Source organism: Pelodiscus sinensis, chromosome 5, assembly GCF_049634645.1.
Source record: "Pelodiscus sinensis isolate JC-2024 chromosome 5, ASM4963464v1, whole genome shotgun sequence".
NCBI lineage: Eukaryota > Metazoa > Chordata > Testudines > Trionychidae > Pelodiscus > Pelodiscus sinensis.
In genome coordinates, this window is record NC_134715.1 from 16,850,038 (window position 1) to 16,872,645 (window position 22,608).

The 22,608-nt window shown below is 41.9% G+C and overlaps 1 protein-coding gene across 9 annotated transcripts in view; it reads left to right on the forward strand.

The window, feature by feature from the left end:
- Positions 1–22,608, forward strand: part of CCSER1 (coiled-coil serine rich protein 1) — a 1,130,035-nt gene that overhangs the window by 579,593 nt on the left and 527,834 nt on the right. For all 9 annotated transcript variants that reach the window (XM_075929595.1, XM_075929599.1, XM_075929603.1 and 6 more), the window contains one exon: positions 1,051–1,128. In XM_075929595.1, the coding sequence (XP_075785710.1) occupies positions 1,051–1,128 (78 nt within the window). The remainder of the gene's footprint in view (positions 1–1,050; positions 1,129–22,608) is intronic.

Here is a 22,608-nt window from a genome sequence, read left to right on the forward strand (position 1 = left end):
AGCCAGTTTCCAGTGACTTTCAGGGTATGATTGTATTTGTTTAAATTTCAAGAGGAGGAGTAAGCAGAGTCTTTTCATTTTGCTCGAAGACTTTTTATTGCTATTAGTGACATTGTATTAGTTTGATTACAACATGTGTCTGTGTAATATTGTTTGCCTAGAAAGTATAAGCTAGATCACTGGAACTACAAAGATTCACACCTGCTACAGAACTGGTCCTATAATGGCCATATTGAATAAATAAAATACAAATTGTTCTGCAATGCAGTAGAATTGCACAGAAAGCAAATGTCATTTTGGCTTCACATGCCTACTATGCTTTCTAAAACTTTCAAGTAAAAAAAATAAATTTAAAAAATATAAAATATATCCATTGAGCGCCTATGTGTTCTGTGCTCTGTACTTTTTTTTCCTCTGCAAGCATGCTTTTTATTGTTTGGACAGGTATTTTTTTTCCAGGTTAGCTTCTTGTGAATATGTTTTCAACCCTTTCCTTGTAGCAAATGGGCCTCAGTTTAGCATTACCTGTAAACTTCATTAATATATTTAACAGCTAGACAGTATTTCAATATTATTAGCTACTTCTGTGCTTTGTACTAATCTCCCTGACATTCTTCAGATGCTTATCCTTTAATATGATGACTTGGCAATCAAGAAAATATAAATCAGTCAAGTTTGTCCACCATTTGTTATGTATGCACCCAGGGCATTTGTTCCAAATAGTTCCAGTCCCCTGATGTTCGCCTCTAAATGCACATATGTCTCTGTGCATATGTTAATAGTTTATTAATTGTGTTGGTTGTTACGTTCCCCAGGCACACTTTTTGACATAATTTATCCATAAGTGAAATATTGAAATTCTTACCCAGTTAAGAAAATACAGTCTAGCTTAATAGAATTTATTTTTTAAAATATGGGTTCGTTCTTTCTTTTACTTCTCTAGATAAAAAAATTGAAGCAGTTTCAAGTAGCTAAACTGCAAAACACAGTGTCCAACTTAAAAGTCCCAAACTTGAAAGCATTAACACTGAGGTATTTTTTTTTTTACAGAGTACAGATATGAGTCCTGCCAGTAGTACTGCTTCACTTCCTGTTAGCCCACTTACTGAAGAGCCAGTGCCTTTCAAGGTAAAGTAAATTCATTGGAGAATAAATGTTTTATGACTTTTGGCTTATTATTTTGTGTTTTCAGTGAGGTACCCTTAATAGCACTTCCCTCTTATTAAACTGGTACCAGCTGGTATCTTAGCATTCTTCTGAGCAAGCTGGTAACATCATTGTATGCACTTGAGAAGATGTAAAAATAATTATTTTTCTTCTGGTGATGAAAGTTGAGGGTTTAAACAGTCTTTGCAAAAGAAAGAAAAAAGTTCAGTCTACAGAGGTTGTGATGTTTATATGCAACACTTCTGTTATTTTCCTTTGATTTCTGTTCAACTTATGCTTTTGAACATCAACTTACTGGCCAGAATACAGTTTTACAGTAGACCCATTGTAAAACTCTGACATCTGATATGAAATCATTCTGAGTATGTCTACACTTGCCCCCTAGTTCGGACTAGGGAGGCAAATGAAGCATACCGAAGTTGCTAATGAAGCACGGGATTTAAATATCCCGCGCTTGATTAGCATATTTATGGACAGTCGCCATTTTAAAATGCCGGTTGCCCGATTTAACTTGCCGCGTGTAGACGCGGTAGTCCGATCCAAAATCCTTCCCTGGAATTAACTGTTACTCCTCATTTCACGATGAGTAACAGTTAATTCCAGGGAAGGGTTTTGGATCGGACTACCGCATCTACACGCGGCAAGTTAAATCGGGCGACCGGCATTTTAAAATGGCGACCGGCTGCGAATATGCTAATCAAGCGTGGGATATTTAAATCCCGTGCTTCATTAGCAACTTCGGTATGTTTCATTTGCCTCCCAGTCCAAACTAGGGGGCAAGTGTAGACATACCCACAGATACTAAATATGCTTAGAACTTTAATGATGAAAGAAAGTAACTCTAAAGTATTACTTCATACATAGGTGGGTCAAAAACAATAAAGAAATAAAACAAATAACTCTTGCAGAAATGAGACAGCTGACTGCTACAGATCTGTAGCAAAACCCAACTGAGTATTGCTAAAGGTGCTTCGGAAAGCAATACTTGAGCAGCCTTTATTGTATCACAGAGAGAGCGTTCCTTTCCATCATGTAATAAGTGAGAATAGATAAGTGTTTTTGCTTAGTCAAACACATTGACTCCTTTAGTTGGTTTGGGGTTGCCCTTGGCCACGTGAATAAGGTGGTGACTGAATGACAGCTTTAACACAAATGATCTTTATTGTGTTTTGGCATGAAACTAAGGGACTGATACTGAGCAATTACCCGAACAGGGGCTTCAGGGCACCAGGAGAAGAGGGTGTCAGAGGGAGTGCTGCTGGTTGCCTATAATGGTTCAAACATTGTTGTTTTTGCTGGAGTTCTGAAAGTGGAACTGCTTCTTCTGTGGGTTATAATATATGTTCTGCTTTCACAATCCAAACATTTTCTTGAGTATAAATATTGTTGTATAAAAGGCACTAAAATACTGTATTCTGTTTGCACCCACTCTTTATTCTTTGCAAAGGAAGAGGGATTTAATAGAAATTGTGACAGTATTGTGCACATGTGCAGGTCCTAAGTTTTGGGTAGCTGATGAGATCTCTGACCACCAGGACAAAACAGTCCTGAATTATTGCACTTGAACTAATTCTCTAATCTGCACCTGTAGGAATGGCCTGTTGACACACACTCCCTCCCCTCCCACTGTTAGCCCCTCTACTCTCAGGGGAATCCACAGCTTCCTGTTCAAGGTGTTTAAATTTCCATTGCACTGTTGGATCTGTGGGCACAGCATCAAGACTCAAACTTGGACCCACATTGCAGAAACAAAATTCAATGTTTTTGAATGTTGAGCTCTTCATCAAGGGCCAGACTTTGTTATAGGCCCACTGCATTCATCCACCCTTCCCAACACTCTAAAAATCAGTGATACTACTCACAGAACAAGTTACTGATCACTGTGAGTAAAGGTAAGTGTCTTATCTCTAGCCCATTTCAGTTAATCTTGTAATTTAGGATTAGATCCTTAGATGATATGAATAATCAGAGCTCTGCTGATTTAAAAAGATTTAAGACAAATATACTGTAGTGTATTAATTTTCAAAATAAAATAGTTCTGGAATACCAAAGACTGGTGTAAAAGAGCCAAATAATCAGTGTCGTTCCATTAAATAATTTCAAATGTTACTTCATTTTAAGTTCATCTCCTTGCTCTCTATGTTGTGAAAATGGTACAATGTACTCACAAATAAACAGCACATTTTGACTGAAGCTATTTGTGAGTGGCACTGTCTTTCATTTCCATTTACTTTTGTGAACAGGATAACTACTTGTGCCAGACCTCAAAATCTACATTAATTCTAGGACAAAGAGAAAATTAAGTACATCTCATAGCCAATGCGATTAAGTAGAAATAAAGTAATATAAAATGCAACAATGTTTCTGTTATTGCTTCCTGACTCACTCCAAGAGAAAGCAATATTCTTCCAGCAGTAATGCGAGTGGTTTTACAAGCCACAATCATTTCCAAATACTGTCAGCATACAGTATTGGCTTTTGAAGACAGACAATGTGTTACCCTGGACAGCATGATCATGAGCCTTCCCAAATTCTTGCTCCCATGAGGTGAACAGATTTTTTAATTTGATTTATTTTGTGGCCTGAGAACAGAGGTAGAAATAAGCAGTGTTGCAAGCACTGAGTCTTTGGGAAAGTGCTTTTTACATTAGATTAAATCATTATAACATTAAATTAAATCACTACCAAACTGCTCAAGATTGATATGTCCCAGGTAGATTGCTGAGAGCTTCAAAAGGATCTCACCAAACTGGGTTTTTGGGCAACAAAATGACAGATGAAATGTAATGTTGACAAATGCAAAGTAATGCATATTGTACAACATAATCCCAACTATCCATATAGCATGGTGGGAGTCTAAATTAGCAGTTATCACTCAAGATGGAGGTCTTGGAGTCATTGTGGATAATTCTCTGAAAATATTCACTTGATGTGCAGTGGCATTGAAAAAGCAAAAAGAATGTTGGGCATCATTAAGAAAGGGAGACATAGTAAGACAGAAATATCTTAGTGTCTTTTTATAAATCCATGGTATGCCCACATCTTGAATACTGTGTGCAGATGTGGTTGCCTAATCTCAAAAAAGATACATAAGAATTGGCAAAAAGTTTGAGAAAAGGGCAACAAAAATGATTAGGGGTATGGAAAGGCTGCCATATGAGGAGAGATTAGGAAGATTGGGACTTTTCAGCTTGGGAAATACATAACTAAAGGGGGATACGATAGAGGTCTATAAAATCATGACTGGTGTGAAGAAAGTAAATAAGGAAACGTTATTTACTCTTTCCCATAACACAAAACCTAGGAGTTGCCAAATGAAATTGCTAAGCAGAAGAATTTCGGCAAACAGAAGGAAGTATTTCTTCATTCTATGCACAGTCAAACTGTGGGACTCTTTTCCAGAGGATGTTGTGAAGAAATACCCTAAATAAATTCATGGAGGATAGGTCCATCAATGGCTGTTAGCCAGGATAGTCAGGAATGATGTCTCTAGCCTCTTTTTGTCAGGGCTGAGAATGGATGGATCACTTGATGATTACATGTAAGAGCATTTTTACATAAAGAGATTTGCACAGCTCCCCTGCCCCCACCAAATAACAATTATTGACACTGGGTCTATAAACAAACAAGTGATTTTTATTAAGTATGAAAGGTAGGATTTAAGTGACCGTAAGTAACAACAGAGCAATGTAGATTACTAAACAAAATAAAACAGAACACGCAAGCTAAGCTTAATTAATTAAGAAACATAAAATATTACATAGAATATCTTCTCTCCCCTCCCCCCTTTATTCTGATAAGATTCTTTTAAACAGATTGAAAGTCTCCTAGTCTGGACTTAATCCTTCTCCCTGTTCAGTCTTAGATGTTTCCATTAGTCATCTTGAATGGTGAGCAGGGGCATACTGATTTCTGGCAGCCTCCCTTACTGCTTGGTTTCCCACTTTATATAGATGTTGCCAAAAGTGAGGATTCTTTGTGTTCAGTTAAAACTTTTTCTCTCACATTTAGTGGAAAATACAGACTCCAATATGGATCCCATCATCAGGTAATATAGCCACATGTCTTGATAGGATCAACCATAGCCCCTCCTCTCAGATTTGCAGGAAAAGCAAGTTAATTTGCAGTTCACTGTTCTCTTGCCAATGGGCCATCAAGATCCTGAAGTACCATTATCGGCTCTCTCTGAGCATTTAATAACACAGGCTTTTATTCCATAATTCCATCTTCAAGGTCTAGAAAATATGACCTATGGAGCGATAATTGAAAGAATTAGATTTGTTTAGTCTGGTAAAGTAAAGACTGAGAGACAACAACAGCTTTCAAATATCAAAAAGGTTATTATAGGAAAAGGGAGAGAAACTATTCTTCTTAACCTCTGATGAAAGGACAAGATACAATGGACTCAAATTGCAGAGAAGTTTAGGTTAGACATCAATAAAAACTTTAAAACTGTCAAGGTGGTTAAGCACTGGAATACACTGCTCTGGGAGGTTGTGTAATCTCCATCACTGAAGATTTTTAAGAGCAGGCTAGATAAACACCTGACAGGGATGGTCTAATTCAGGGGTTTTCAAACTCTGTCTCATGACTTGTAAAGTGCAAGCTGCTAGCTGGCCACGAGATATTTAGGGTTGCCAGATGGTTTCAACAAAAATACCGGACACGCTTGACATTACATCACAATCGACATTACGTCTTATTTAGAAAATACCAGACATTTATATTTTCTCATTTATATTTTTTCAGTTTGTTACCTGAACAGAAAGCTCAAATACTGGACTGTCTGGTTCAAAACTGGACACCTGGCAACCTAGAGATGCTTTGTTTATCTTCACCTCTGCAGTTACGGGTGATTGCGGCTCCCAACGGATTGACATTCCCAGCAATTGGGAATGGGACAATCAGTTCAGCTAATAAATCCAAAGCACTCTGCAGTACACCTTTCCTTGCATTGGTTAGGCTCACACTTACATGTAGAGTAGCAATCTGTAGCTATACATGTAAACAACTTAGCATAAAAATCTTAATCACACATGCAGACCGTGCTGTTTTCAGATGATCTTATCTCATTCAAATCAAAACCAGTTTCAGTTAGACATTTAAAGGCATTTCTCCTCAACTTTCTATCATCACCTATTTCTACTATTAAATACTTTTTTTAAAGTGTTGCACAGTTTTCCTTTTCATTATGAAGGAAAATGTATTTTCTCATTTTTAGTTGACCGTTGTTTGCTTAAGCTCTTTTTGTTTATTGGATATGAGAAGCCCCTTTGAATGGAAGCTTAGTCCCCTATTCCCCATATGAAATGTCTTGCTGAATTATGGTGTAAGCCTAGAAAAAATCTTTCTAAATGTTAAAAATTGTCAAAAGTTAGGAGTGAGGTGAGAACATGAGATTAAAATGGAAACGGTCATATAACCTTAATGCTAGTGGTCTCTATACATTATAATGATTAAATAGCAACTGATGTGAATGAGATTTCATTACATCATTGTTACATCCATTTTAGTTTCAAGCTGTTAAATACTATTTTTAGTGTACCGAGTACTTATTTCATAACCAGCCAAGTAATGTTTTCAATGTTTTTTGTATACATGCATTTTGAAGATCAACCTAAGTATGAAGCGTGTGTGTATATTTCAATTTTAGGTTTTTGATTGGTTGGTTGGGTTTTTTTTAATAGAACAACTCCCAATGCATCATTGATGGGTTTTTTTTCCCCAGGGCATGATCATTTTTCATCTTTATTCAGTCTTGCTAAATGTCCACTGTGGCCCACTAGGACTTGAGTTGGTGCTCAGGCCACAAATGTGGGATCATGGCATATATGTAAAAAAATACTCATCATTGATAAAACTGCCAATCAGAGAATTTTTTTTCTGGATTTCAGGTAGACCTGGGCGGCGGCGGTGGTGGGGGGGGAGGGGGCGGGGCAGGGGAGGAGAACTAGCTCTTACAAACTTGGTATTTTTTCCTGATTTCAGACAAATTGATTACTCTTTCTGCTTATGACTCTTACCTCCTTTTTCTTCTAATATTTTGGGTCCATTGAAAGAAATGTCACTTGCCACTTTCTGTGGGTATCTTTCCATTCAGTCTAGTTTTTTAGTCTCTTAACTTTTCTGAAGTGTCCTTTCAGTTAGCATGCCCAAAATGAGAGAGGGAAGGAGGCAGGGTTGGTGCAGCAGCCTCTAATGGTTAGGAGTCAGAGGAACTACCATTAGGCTCAAAGTTTGTCTGAGGAAAATACACGTAATGAAACGAACACTGTTGTAGGTTTTATAAGAATGTCAGGCTATTTGATGGCAGGTATATCTTGGCGATATTTTGTAATCACTTGACATAGTTAAGCACACAGGAAAATAATGGTTTTAATCATGCAGAGGACCTCTCATTTATAAACAAGCTTTTTTATTTTTAAAATACTGCTAGAGTATAATGACAGTCTAAGAGAGGAATGCTGGGTCTCTCATTTATTATATATTTTTTGTTCAGTACAGTGGGGTCCCAGTTTGACTGGTTTGTAGTTGCTGTCACAGAATGAATGTAGTTAATGTTAAACTGCTTTTGAGAGAGATCCTTAACATTCAACCTATTTTACTAATTGGGCATTAAATATAAGAAACAAGTCCCTGTATTCCTTCTGTCCTAGCCAGGTGTCCAGTATTCTACCAGATAGTCTGGTTTTTGTGCCCTCTGTCTGGAAAAAAAAATCAGAAAATACCGGACATGTGCAATGTCCGGTATTTTCTGATTTTTCCGGCTGGGTGCTGGATGGAAGTCTGGCGTGGGCGGGGGAGGAGTGGCTGAGAGGTGCTTTGTAGTTGCGTGTAGGTGCCTTCCATGGGCTCTCAGCCAAAATTGACAGGGGTGGAATTTTTGCTTCTTCCCGCTGGGACACCCAAAGACCTGGCTATGGGGGAGTCACCTTCCTACCCATGGTTGCCCCTTGCCCCGCCTTTATGTTGCCCCGGGGTCTGTCTCTCTCTGCTTTGGGTAGCAAGCGGCTTTACAGAGCAGACTCTGCTGCCTCCCCCTTTGTTCCCAGTTTGGTGGCTCTTGGTAGTAGCCACACGTTTGGTTTTTTTTTTTTTTTTGGTTGACAAATTTTTAGCTCGTGTGTTCGGTATTTTTTGACAAAGCTAGGAATTTCCTTCAGCATTTATTATTCCAGACTACTGTGGTTCTGCCTTCTGTAATTAGTACTCTTGATGCTAATTCTCAAAGTGAGAAATGACAGCAGCAGCACAAGTAATGAAAATGAGCAATCCTTGGCAGTGCTACTGAAAGGGAGGGTAGGACTCCGCTAATAGTTCTCCCATTCATTCTCTAGCTTTTTATCTGCAAATCTGTTTGTTGGAATTGTAACCTGGATACTGGCTATATTTAACAATCTTTACAAATGCTAAAGCAATGTGACTCTCTGGTAGCCAATGGCATTTTTATGTATATCTATCTTGAGATTTACTCTCCATCTGGCCAATAACCAAGCTGATATTTTATAACAAAATGATCTTAATAGTCAGTACAAAAGTGCTGGGTAATATAGACCAAATAGCTTTGTGACTGATTGCTCTGTGGATCTAGTTAAAGAATGAGCCTTTCTTCCAATGTACTTAACAGAAATGATCACAAATCAGTATTATTCTAAGGGTACAGTCCATTGCTGATGACACAGAGCACATTTATACTCTGTTAATTAACAGTATCCAGTCTATGTTTTAAACATTTGGTTGCACATTCGTGAATGAGATCATTTTAAATTGAACAATTCTTTCACCTCCAAGAGCGTGTTCATCAGTAGACATAGTAGTGGTCAGTTCTACTGAGCAAGTGCATATTTACACCTCCGAGGCTATCACTGATGATCCCAAAGCTTCATTGTCTGAACATTCAGCCTTCGCTGAACAGCGTGTAGGCACAGTAGCCTCTCTTTTTGGTCTTTCTATAGAAGTATTTTCATACTTTCTACTAAAGTGACTTGAATGTCTGTATGAGTCATTCAGTTCCATTGACCACTTGCCCCTTTTAGACCACAATATCCTCACTTTATTGTTTTTAATCTGTTCCTTTCCACATTCTCCCTACTTTGTGGCTTCTTAAGGCCAGTACTTATGCTGGTGGTAACCTCTCATTTCCTGTGCGCAATACCTTCCCTCTGCTTTTTAAACTGTTTCTTAAATTTGACTGATTTTTTTGCATAGACTTCCAATGCTAATGTTATCACCAGTGCTCCCTGCACCTGTAGGGTATAGCCTGAGTTAGGTCATGGACTCATTGTGGTATACTTCTCACAAAACACTATCGTTCTCTGATGGATAAAAGGGGTGCTGGCCAGAATTCAGTGACTAAAGGGTTAAACTCAGGTAGCGAGGGAGTGTTGGCAGGGAATATTGCTGAAATTTAAGTTCAATACGTATGCCTGCCTGCTGTTCTCTTTGTGTGAGTTTTAAGCCAGGAGCTGGGGGAAAGATGAATTGACAAGTGGAACTACCATGCCTATAAGAAATACTAGGCAAGGAAATGGAATGGACCTTGAAGTGGATTGTGAGCAAATAGGGGAAAATGTATACTTAGTCGTGATCAGGTTATTTTCTTTGTTTTGTTGTTTGGTTAAGCTTCTCAGTACTAAGTCCATGTGGTCCCCCTGTATTCACTATATCTAAGCGGTACCCAGAGATACTATGTTCTCTGTGTTTTAATTTGTTTTTCCCAGTTGTTCTGTAAGAACTAGCAACCAAGTATGCTTTATCAAGAATATCTTTTTGTTTTTATGAATAAAATCATCTTTATTAAGGTGATGATTTGATTCTTGTGTCCTAGAAAGTAGCAGGGGTTCTGTGTATGCATGCCTAAACTGAGAGGTCAGCCATCAGAGATTGCAATTTGTTTTCTTCCTTTTTTTTCTCCAAGCTCTCTTGTGGTAAATGAACTTGTGGGTACCCCTTTGGAAGAAGTTCAAGTGCTTCTTCTGGGGTTTCATCAGAAGGGGGGTTTCACTTGATGATGGCAGCCTATCTCCCAGGACCAGGGAGTCAGTGACCTTTGGAAGCTTTTAAGCAGAAACCTATAGTGGCAAGGTATTTTGAGGTCTCTTGTGCTCTCCCTCCTTCTGTACTTGAAGTGCCAAAGTGGGGAACAACCTTGATGCCTGTAATTTATCCCACTTTAGAATGGATCACAAGCTACAAAACCCCCTGTTTCACAGGCCTCTTTATTCCAGGTGGCCCAGGTGGGTTTGGGTCTGGCTCTAGAATCTTCTCTGGGAATTTGTGGCAAGTATGGAATTGACTTAGGACTGCTTTATCAAAAACAATATGGTTTACTTCTTCACAGAAATTTAACAAGCAGAGAGAAAAAGGGTTAAAAAAAACATAAGCCCATGTTATCTAACTTTTAGTCTTGCAAATTTAGATGGGCCTAGCTTATTCCAGACTCTCCTGATTCGGAGGATCACCTTGCATTTTTTTAGACCTACCCCACATTTGTCTCCCCTGTTGAGTCTGTTGTTTGTCCTGTACAGGAATCGGTTTTTGTGTATTGCTTTCATGAATAAGACCTACTCATAGAGTGGCTGAACCTGTATTTGCTGATTCCTAATGCAAAATCTTATTCATGTTACACTCCTTCTATACCAGATTTTGTGTGCATGTGCTGTTAATCTCTTTTCTCATAGTTTGGCTTCCTTAATTTGATGAAGTTCTGCATTTTATTTGATGGATACAGTGAGGCTTTCCTGTGAAAGGCAGAGAAAAATCAAGATGTGCAGGGCTACTTACTAAAGCAGCTCTGCACATCTTAATGGTGTGATGCCTACTCTGTTCTGTATAAATTTTGATACAGTTTGTATCAGCATAGTATTTCAAAGGATCTAAGTGCCTAAATAACTGAAAATAAAACGTTATGCTCCTGAGTCACTTAGCCCTTGCAATGCTAAGCAGATCAATTACTACAGATGCTCAGGCCAAGATTTCTGGATGCCTTACTTGACGATGTTTCAGCCAGTGACAAATTTTGGGGTTCAGGTTAAATGAATGTAGCATGTTACCTAGAGACATCCAAATACTGTGATAAATTCCTGAAAAATCTTCTGCTTTCACACAGCCATGGTCTTGCTCACATGTACTTTCTGCACATGTGCTTATCTCCAAAGGAGTAGGGTAAGTCATGCACTGGCAGAAGTAGAAGTCAGGCTGAGGAGGATTAGAGGAATAATGTGAGCTTCAGGTGTGTCGCCTCCAAAAATATTGAAGAGAAAAATGGCTTTGGAAAATGCTAGAGAGGGTACTCGGGGGTGGTGTGGGTTACAGGCTGTATTTTTTACTTAAGTTACTCCACATCGGCAATACTAACACTCCCAGAACTCCTATGGGGCGTAGCAACATTTGAGATAATCCTGAGTTAGCATGTGAATTTCACAGCACTTAAAATAGTCTGCCTTTAAATGAAGAGCACCACTGTACTATAATAATTTCATGAGCCTGATCACACTTAAGAGGCTAGGCATTAATCAAATCCAGGAAAAGCCTAGTTCTTGTATCCTTCTCCAGAACCTGTCTTCTAGGACACAGCAGAAAATAGAATTAAAAAAAAAGGGGGGGGGGGGGTTTACTCATTCAGGTCCAGCAGGTTCTTCCCTAAGGTTTCGGACACTGAACATTATGATAAGTGAAAAGGCTAGGTTTCTTTTGTTGAGTAAGGCATAAATTGTCTAGAATTACAGTCCCCTGAAAACCTGTCGTCATAATGTCAAAGACAAAATACTTTCCCTTTGGCTCCCTGGAAGGACCTTGCAATTTGAGCTAATGGTTCTGCATCTTACGTTTTCAAGGAATGTGTTTGCATTAGGTTTATAGCTGATTCCTTCTGCCTTTGCCTTGGATATCTTCAGGCTAGTAATTGATGTGTAGAGTAGAGTAAGTTTGTTGTATAGCACATCATCATCCAAGGAGGGAAAAAACCCTTAGGACATCCTTCTATACCATCAGTTATTTAGGATTATTATAAAGGATATAGGGTGAAATCTTGGCCCCATTTAAATCAATGACAAAATTCCCAATCAAAAGGATGTTTTAGCCCCCAAAAGATGAAACTCCTGAATGTCAGAGAGACACCATGTTTTTCCTGCACTATTTCCTTAGCAAGATCAGAGCCGTTCTTCTTACCACTAGGCAAATTAATTACTGATTGGAAAGCTTACTTTTTTTTTAACCTTAGGTCATACTTGTTCTGAATATCAGCACATACAAGATAGAATCTTGAGAGCTTCTTCACAAGATATGAGTGTTAGAATATCTGTATTTCATACAAAAGCCATTCACCCTAAAAACTATCATCGTAAAATGTCATGAGATGGCTCAGTATAAGTCATTTTGTCAGTGTCATTTTTTGTAAACGAGAAGATAAAGCCCTACAGAACTTTCAGTTAGGCCTTATTTATTGCTTTTTTTTTACATTACATAAGCAAGTGAGATTGTTGCAAGTATTCTTAGGAAAGGTCAAGAGGCATCTCTACTAGCTTTTGCAATGACCTTTGGGTTATAGTCTCTGTGCTGGTTTACTGTAGTACAGAAAACCAGTCATGTCTATAGGAATAATACAGATGTTCCTCAGTACAGTCATTCTTTGTGCACCTGATACAAAACCCATTGAAGTCAGTAGGAGTCTTTTCATTTGCTTCTGCTACCAATAGATCAGTCCTATTGGCTAAGCTAATGAGGTTTTGTTATTAATTTAGTGCATAAGTAAACTGTACAAAACATACAAAAACAGAGAATTGAATTCAGTTAACCCAGTTCCAGGTGGACTGGTTAATGAATCAGAAATCTGGGTATATTCTGGTTTTTAGCAAATGCACTCAAACTGTAGTGGTGTAGTAGGGATTATTTCTGAGATTCCTGTGTTGGCCATTCAGTTCTCAACTCTCTAACTCATGTTTCAATGTTGGTTGACAAATAAAGTAAAGAGCATCATTGCCCTGCAGCATTTATATTATAGCAAATACAAGTTGCACCTCCCAGATCTAGCACACTTGGGACCTGACTGGTCCCAGATGAGGGATTTTACGAGACCAGGGAGATCGTATCTGGCTCCCCTGCTACTGACCCCTCCCCCAGTCCTGAACCAGCCACTAGTCTCCCAGCCAACTCCCCCCACTGCCTCTAGCCACACTGCCCTGCCGGTCCCCCTCCCCTTCCCAGCTAAGCCAGGCAGCCCATCTCCCAGGAAGCTGGGCTCCTGACCTCATGAGGCAGCACACTGGCCTCCTGGTCCCAATGGGCAGCTCAACTGACCCACACCAAGCTTCCAGTAGTCCTGCAGCCCCACTGCAATGCGCCGCCAGTTTACAGCCCCACCAGGCAGCCCAGGTGGGTTGTGCCTGACAGCCCAGCCACAGGGAGCCCTGCCCCCAGCCCTCCACCAGGACCCGCCTTCTGGACCACAGATGTTGTCATGCGAGAGAGTGACAGTTTACAGAGGAGGTTCAACCTGTAGTATAAGAACAATAGATATTATCTTAACAGTACCTACCATGTTTATTAATATTGAATTATAATTTATATATTGAAGGGGAATTATTACATACACTTAGTACAGTAAAACTCCATTAGTCCGGCATCCAATGCTCCGGGACTCCTGATGGTCCGGCACCATCAGGAACCCGGAAGTGCTGGGGCAGCCGGACAGGCTTCCCCCATTCAGCTGCTGCTAAAACTGACCAGCAGCTGAATCAGGGAAGCTGAGAGCAGAGCAGCTGGGGTGCTGCCGGGTTGGTCTCGTAGCGCTGCCCCTGAGGGCTGCGGGACCAACCCGGCAGGACCCCACCTGCTCTACCCCAGGGGTCCCCGATTCAGCCGCTGCTGAAACAGATCAGCCGCTGATCTGTTTCAGCAGCGGCTGACTTGGGGACCCCTGGGGCAGAGCAGCTGGGGTGCTGCCAGGTTGGTCCCGCAGCGCCGAGGGGCGGCGCTACGGGACCAACCCGGCAGCACCCCAGCTACTTTGCCCCAGGTCGGGATTCAGCCGCTCTGCCCCGGGCTTCCTGGAATCAGCCGCTGATCTGTTTCAGCAGCGACTGAATCGGGGACCCCTGGGGCAGAGCAGCTGGGGTCCTGCCGGGTTGGTCCCGCAGCGCCGTCCTTTGGCGCTGCGGGACACCCGGCAGCACTCCAGCTGCTCTGCCCCAGGCGTCCCCAAGAGCAGCTGGAGTGCTGCTGGGTTGGTGCCGTAGCGCCGCCCCTCAGCGCTGCGGGACCAACCTGGCAGCACCCCAGCTGCTCTATTGCAGGCATCCCCGATTCAGCTGTTGCTGAAACTGACCAGCAGCAGCTGAATCAGGGACGCCTAGGGCAGAGCCAGACTATCCCCTCCCACCCCACTCCAGACCCCTGATAGCCCCCCCCTTCTGATAGTCCGGCATATCTGATAATCCGGCACCCCCTGGGTCCTAAAGGTGCCGGATTATCGGAAGTTTACTGTACTATAGTTTAATGAAAAATATTTCCTAATCCGTATCCAGCTCAATGACTCTGTGAAATTCCTCATTTTGTTTTCTCTCTTAAAAGGCAGACACTCCTTATGTTAAAGTCACTGCATCTATATTTTGTGGTTTGATCTTTTAAAAACTCTTACAACTTCAGGGAAAGCTGCTGCAGTTTACATTACAAATACAGAACAATACTTACTTATACCAGATAGGGTGACCAGATAGCAAGAATAAAACATGGGACAAAAGAGAGGGCAGCCACAGGCTCTCAGCCCCCACTGGAACTATGGGGGACAGGGTGCACTGCTTGAGGAAGCTACAGGTCGGGGGTTCACAGTTCTGTCCCCTGCCACAATAAGCCATAGGCTGGGGTCACATGGGCCCAATAGCAGCCTCTGGCTGCAGTCCCACAACAAGCCCTGGGTTGGGGGTGCACAGCCCCAAAGCAGCCCCTAGCGCTGCTGCAAATTGAAGGTGAACAGCCTCAGCGCTACCCCCCACCACAACTCAGGAGTGGTGGGTGCAGAGCCAATTGGAGCTTTGGAAGTGGAGCTTTGTAGCCTGCTAAGTTATATCTTTTCCTATCCTATCCCTTTTACTATATTTTTAGTGATGCCAGTAATGCAAGGCCTGCAGTACTTGACTTATCCTGCATGAGTTGGCTTTTGCAGGAGTGTAGCGTGATAAGTAAGGGTTAATATCTTAGAAATTAAACTAAATATCCTTAATATTGCTTTAGAAATTATGAAAGACTTGGTGGCAAAATCTTCAGTTGGGTCAGTACGCAGATAGGGTATGTGACTTAGTGCCTTGTGAGACCTAAATAGGTCCAAAACTGCAAGACCCAGCCAACCGATTTTTTTTTAAAAGAAAACAGGCCTTCTTGCACCCAATCACCGGTTCCTGCTTTTTCCCACCTCTAGGAATGAGTCCATGGGGGCATCAGATGATCTTATTCATGCATATTCAAAAGCTGCCCCATTATCAACATCCAATCAAGTATGTGCACCCACAAAATCTCAGGGTGCAGAAATCTGGTTATGGCCATTAGAGGCTGGGTGATCATGCAACAAGATTGATAAAAGCTATGGAAAAAAGGAAGCTTGGGGCTCTCTCTCCTTCCTAATTAGGTATCTTCGTTCATGTTCAAGCCTTTACTTTACTTTACCTTACTTCTAAGTTGCTCTGCTTAAAGTTTTTCACACTTCACCTTGCACCAAAGCCCCAAAGGCAGAGGGAGGCTGGTCCTTTTACGCTTGGCCTTCTTGTAGAAGGCTATGTGAGTATGGTGTTTTATTAGGTAACTCTATCTGTATACTTAGATAAATACAATTTATATAACCAGATTTTGTTAATGCTACACTCAGGAGTGATTGAATCAATCTGTGTGATCAGTGCTGTATGCTTTCTTTGTTTGCCATTTTAATACCTGTCATAATAAACATTGTTTTAATTTGGTATTATCTTCATTGTGAGTGTGGCTGCTTCTGTTGGCCCCTAGATACACCTCTGGAAATAGAACTTCATCATACTCAAAATTTGTGACCTGGGGAAAGGAGGGCAAACCTAGAACATTCTAGGTAAACCGGTAATCCTCATTTTTTGAGGAATAAGAGTTCGTTCAAAAAAGTTTTTTTTTTTCATGAAAAAGCCGCGTCTAGACTGCGTTTTTGGCAAAATAACCTCTTCCGCAAAAAGGGTCGGACGAGGATATGCAAATGAAGTGCGAGAATATGCTAATCAGTGCTTCATTTGCATTTCCTCTTTTGGAAGAGGAAAGCAGTCTAGATGTACCCTGGGAAGCACCTGGCTGGCTCCTAGATCAGCGGTAGTAAAGAGAGTTCTCCATGTGTTGCACCAGCTGCCACTGGCCAGGAGCTGTGGGGGTGGACTTACTTGTGGGAGTGAGCAGTGCACAGAGCCCCAGTATCAGGGACAGTCAGGGGGATCTGTGAACTGTCCAAGCCCACAGACCCTGGCCCTGCAGCTCTTACTGACCGCAACAAAATTGGTGCTCATGGCAGATACAACACACAGAGCCCTCTCTTCCTCCCATCCCCCCCGCTCCCCTCCGGCCACCACTGTGCCTAAGGGCTGCTTCCTGAGAGCTGCCCCATGTAAGCACTGCAGGGACCGCAGATATGCTCTGGCCATTATACTATAGTCCTACACCAAAATATCAGGACAAATTGTGTCCCATCAGTTGTACATCAGTTGGGACATGGTTCAAACAAGTAAGTATCAGGATGGTCCCAATTTTACCGTGATGTCTTGTCACCCTAACACCAGAGTAGTACTTAAATAAAAAATCCTTGGTTGGGAGAAGGTTTAGAAAGATTTAGGTAGATAGGGAAAAAGCCTTTTGGCTTAAAGTTGCATAGTGCAGATGGAGTCCTGGTCAGTAAGTTGTGAGAATCATTACTGTCCTGCTGGCTGTTTAGTGGTTCTTGCTGTTCTTGCTCTCAGTCCAGTTACTACTGGATGATTGTTTCTCTCTCCTGAAATCAATACCATGAAATCCCTTAATTGTCACTTTAGTGATCAGGCAATGGACTGAAAAGTCATGGAGGTTTTTACTATTCTTTCAGAGCCAGTCCTTCCAGAACAGTGAAGCTTCATAATAGCACAGCAGAAAGGAGACGCTTGTAGTAGTTCGGATGCTCTTTGGACAGACAGTCTCCATTTTTGGTGCAGCTCATAAATATCCATAAACTGAATGAAGAGTTGGTATGAAGGCCAAATATCATGTTTTATTTTAAAAAAGAGTTTTAAACAATCAATATAGTGACATTCTCTATGATACAATCTGTTTTGTTGGTGTCCCCTGAACTCCCTATAGCCTGATGTGCCTTTTACACTGCTTTATTGGTCTGCTTACAGAGCCTTCAACATGCAAATTCACTCCCAGCTCAATACATACATGCTTTCTTAGGGTATGTCTACACTACAAAGTTAGTTCAAACTAACGGACGTTAGTTCGAACTAACTTTCATAGGCGCTACACTAGCGCTCCGTTAGTTCGAACTTAATTCGAACTAACGGAGCGCTTAGTTCGAACTAGGTAATCCTCATTCCACGAGGATTAAGCCTAGTTCGAACTAGCTAGTTCGAATTAAGGGGTGTGTAGCCCCTTAATTCGAATTAGTGGGAGGCTAGCCCTCCCCAGGTTTCCCTTGTGGCCACTCTGGCCAACACCAGGGAAACTCTACTGCCCCCCTCCCGGCCCCGGACCCCTTAAAGGGGCACGGGTTGGCTACGGTGCCCGTGCCAGGTGCAAGCCTGCCAGCACCCAGCCAGCAGACCCTGCACCTGGCACGGATCAAGCCACCCACCCGATGCCCCCCAGCCCTCCCCCTCTTCCCGGGACCAGGCTGGCGGCTCCCGGGAGCTTGCCCGGGACCGCAAGAGGCGGGCACCCGCCTGGGCTAGTGCAGACATCGTGGACCTCGTCCACGATCTCCGCACTAGGCACAGGAAAGTGGCCAGCTTGGGCAGGAGAGCTGCCAGCCTGGCCACCCAGGAGCAGGTGTGCAAGAGAGTCCACTGAGACCCCCAACCCTGAGCCCTGAGCTTACAATGGCCGTCCTGGGTCAGACCAAAGGTCCATCTAGCCCAGTAGCCTGTCTGCCGACAGCGGCTAACCCTAGGGACCCTGGAGGGGATGGACCGAAGACAGTGACCAAACCATTTGTCTCGTGCCATCCCTCTCCAGCCTTCCACAAACCTTGGGCAGGGACACCACTCCTACCCCATGGCTAATAGCACTCCATGGACCCAAACTCTATGACTTGATCTCACTTTCCTTTAAACTCTGTTCCAGTTCTAGCCTTCACAGCCTCCTGCAGCAAGGAGTTCCACAGGTTGACTCTTTGCTTTGTGAAGAACAACTTTCTGTTACTAGTTTGAAGCCTGCTACCCATTCCTTTCCTTTGGTGTCCTCTAGTCCTTCTTTATGGGAACTAATGAAGAACTTTTCTGTATGCACCCTCTCCACCCAACTCCTGCTTTTAGAGACCTCTATCCTGTCCCCCCTCCGTCTCCTCTTGTCTAAGCTGAAAAGTCCCAGTCTCTTTAGCCTCTCTTCATATGGGACCTGTTCCCAACCCCTGATCATTTTAGTTGCCCTCCCCTCTCCCAGCCTCTCTCTTCCCCTCTCCCACCTCCTTTTCCCAGTCTCCCCCAGTTTTGTTCAATAAAGACAGATTCCATTTTGGAAGACACGTTATCTTTATATTGTACATCAAGAAGAGGGGCTAGGGAAGGGTAAGTGGAAGGAGGTGAGGGAGGAATGGGGCACGAGCCCCCGATGGGGAGGACTGGGCTGGCTCTGCGGGCTTCTGGGGGTGAAAGTTCTCCTGCAGCCCCCCAATTGCCCCCTCTCCCCAGATGGCAGCCTGCGGCAAGTGCAGCCGGGCTGATGGCGGAGTGGTGTGATGTGCCCAGTGTGGGCACTCAGGGCAGTCCAAGCCAGGACTGCTTTGCAAGCGGGGCACCCCTGAGAACTGTCTGTCCGGGGTGGGGGTCGGGACCCTTTAAGCACAGCCCTCGGCTAGCCTGAGACAGCATCTCCACGCTCTACTTCCTCCTCTGATGCCCTGCCGGCACTGCTTCCGGCCATCCTTAAGCCCGGTTCAGGGTCCACTTAATGTGGACATGCTAGTTCGAATTAGCAAAACGCTAATTCAAACTAGTTTTTTAGTCTGGATCTGTTAGTTCGAATTAGCTTAGTTCGAATTAACTAATTCGAACTAAGTTAGTTTGAATTAACGTTGTAGTGTAGACGTACCCTTAGATATTCATAAACTACCGACAAGGTGACACACACAAATTCTTAGTCCCAATCTTGTTCCTTAGAACTGTATGTGAAATTGCTTTTAGGTAGTGCAAGCTCATAGATAGTCCATCATTCCAACACTGAGTAATTGTTATGAACTGTCTTGTATTCTCAAAGTAGAGGTTCCCCAACACTTCAGTATAAACACATTGGATTGGTTAAAACAATTAAAAAACTGAATTAGTTGCAGCTAAATTTTAAGTGATTACAAGTGATAAGGCATAAAAGTCAGAATTGGTTACAAAAATGTGAGCTAATATTTAAATGAATGTAAAAGCAAAATGTGTTGCTTACCATACACTGCAACAGTTCACAGGCTATACTTCCTGTTCATCCAGAGACCTCCTCCCCCAGTTCCATGTTCTCAGATATGTGTTGATGCTCCCCTGTGTATGTAAGAGTTCAACTGTCTTTGGAGTATAATGTAAATATCTTGTTTACATCTTTCTCTCTGCTGATGAATGAACCGTTACGCATTGAATGGCTTCTTGGAAACTTGCTTGAGTGCTACTGTGTCTTTATTTCTGAGAAGTCAGTTTGTAGTGTTACCCACAATTACAATATATTTCTGTAATGTTCAGGAGTGTCTAGCACACCTTTGTGAATGGTACAAGCAAACCATAGGAATGCTCATAATATAATATAGTTCATGTACAGTACATATTTTTATTTCTTTTACAATGCTAGGAAAGAAGAATTCAGTAGAGTGAATCTGAAGAATTGCATGTCTAGCTGGAAAATGGGCTGAGTTAAGTGAGGCAGTAATGCAGGGCTTGTATGCATGCATGGATGCATCCTAGTGGTCTCTATTTTACTAGTCAGCAATGGCATCTCTTCAGTTGCTGCTGACAGAGTGGGAAAATGTAGGTGAATGTGATGAACTGGGTGGTGATAGATAGCACTCAGTTCTTCACACAGTGGGAAACTTGGCAGGTAAAAGGTAAGAAAAGCATGTGGCCAAGGATGGCATTTGATATCAGTACTAGCATTGTGAGATATCAGCAGACAATTACCTGACTCTTTGATTCATGATGTTGAATAGAAGATCAGCAGCTTGTAAAGTGGTTACTATGACTAATTAAGGTGAAGTGTATGTATAATAAAGAATTGATTGGGTGATATTGTAGAGATAGTATTAGCCCAGATGGCTGGAGTGAGGTGCTCCATATAATCAGAGCCATGTGGCTATGATGTTTGCGGCCACCATTCAATGGCAAAAATTGCCCATTACAAAATGGATCTGATGGAATGAGCCCATTTCCTGCTGTACAATGAAAGTAGGATCTTTTTTTATCAAACTATTCTAAGGCTAATTAAATGTATGACTATAATTGTACAGTATTACTTCACATTTTAGTTCAGAATCTAAATAGTTAATTCATTATGCGTAATCAAATTGTAAGTTGTGAGTAAGCTATGTTCCTGTTCATGAGGAGTTTCAAATCAAATACATTATAACTAATGTTCTACTTTTCACCTGAACGTAATTAGTCTGTAGACACAGATATATAGAAAATCCACTAAGCCCTCTCTACACTATGTAAAAATATCCATGACTAACATCAAAAGCTACCTAAGGGGGCAAATCAAGCATTATCGAATGGCAATTACAGTCAAGGACAAACTGTATCCTGTGCCAGGGCAGCTGCTTCTCTTTCTGACATCTGCAAGCAGCAACTTTTGTTTTTGTAGTTTAGTCCAAGTTTTGGTAGTTAAAAAAAAAAAACCTGGAAAAGTCAATCCCCACCAGATGTTAATGCCAGACTCCATTAGCCATGAGGTCAGCCCCATCACAAACAACTGGCACTTTGCATAAGGGGAATGCCCTAAAAATTGCAGGCAATTTGGTCTGACTTCTTAGAGGTCTATGGTTAACATAAACCTTGAAGATAAGTTGCTATGTCTCCTCCCCTTTATGCTAACTCTATTTACTTTGTGTATTATGATGAATCCAATATTTTAGTATATTTGCATTTGGAGAAAATAAGTTTAAATTATTACACTGTAAAACTAAGCTGGTTGGGTTGTTTTAACATGTAAGTTCTTAGCAGTAAAGGTAAACTTGAATGGTATGTTCCCATTGTTAGATTAAATCAACAGAAATCTTCCTCCACACAGCATGACTTCAATTTATCAGACGGCTCCATCCATCTGTTCTTTTTAGAAATTTTTTAAGTAACAAACAGGCTGTAATCGCTGCACCATCTTGACTTCAGTTTGAAGCTGCCATGTCAAACACAGAAAGAGAAGCACTATTGCTAACAGTTTATCAGGTGGCCCAGAAACAGACAATCTGTTCTCATTAAATGTTTATACAAAGCAAGGTTCAGATATAGTTGGATCTGACGTGTGGCAGTCAGAAACAACGTGGTCTCTCTATGAATGTATTTGGTACTGAATATGAGAGATTCGCAGCTAATAGTGAAAAAATCCTCCTTTTTTTATCCACTGATATCAACCATCCAAACAAATCACTACAGATGCCTCAATTTTAGGTTGGGGTGTCCACATTCAACAACAATATGCACAAGGCAAGTGGTCCATCAATGAGTTCAGGCTCCACATCAACCTGCTCGAGCTTCAAGCGGTTCACAAAGTGTGCAAATATTTCCTCCCATACATTCAGGGACCTTCAGTGTCATTCTCACCGACAATATGCCCACAATGTTGTACATCGGTCCTTTCTCTATGTGCAAGCGTAATTTGGCTCTGGAATTGTTGTATCTGACACAACATAACCATCACGGCAGCATTCCTACCTGGGGAAAAAAATACCGTGGCTGATACCCTCAACCACCACTTTGTCACAGAGCAGAAATGGGAACTGCACAGTTAGGTCACCCAAATTGGCAGGGAGAAGGTCTGGAAGGGGCCACCTGGAAAAAAGGCTGAGAAATTTCAAGTCACTCCAGTGCTTCAACAATTGAGGATGGCCCAGCTGCTAGCGCTAATGAGCTCCCTTTCCTGCTGGCTTCATGCGCTGGCACCCTTATCCCCTTTCCCATCCTCAATGCTACACGTCTGCTTTCTACAGATTTGTTCTGGGTACTTTTTCTCAGCAAGTTTGCCACTTTGCTCAGCCATATAGTGCTCTTTCTGTGATTTCCTGCTCCATAC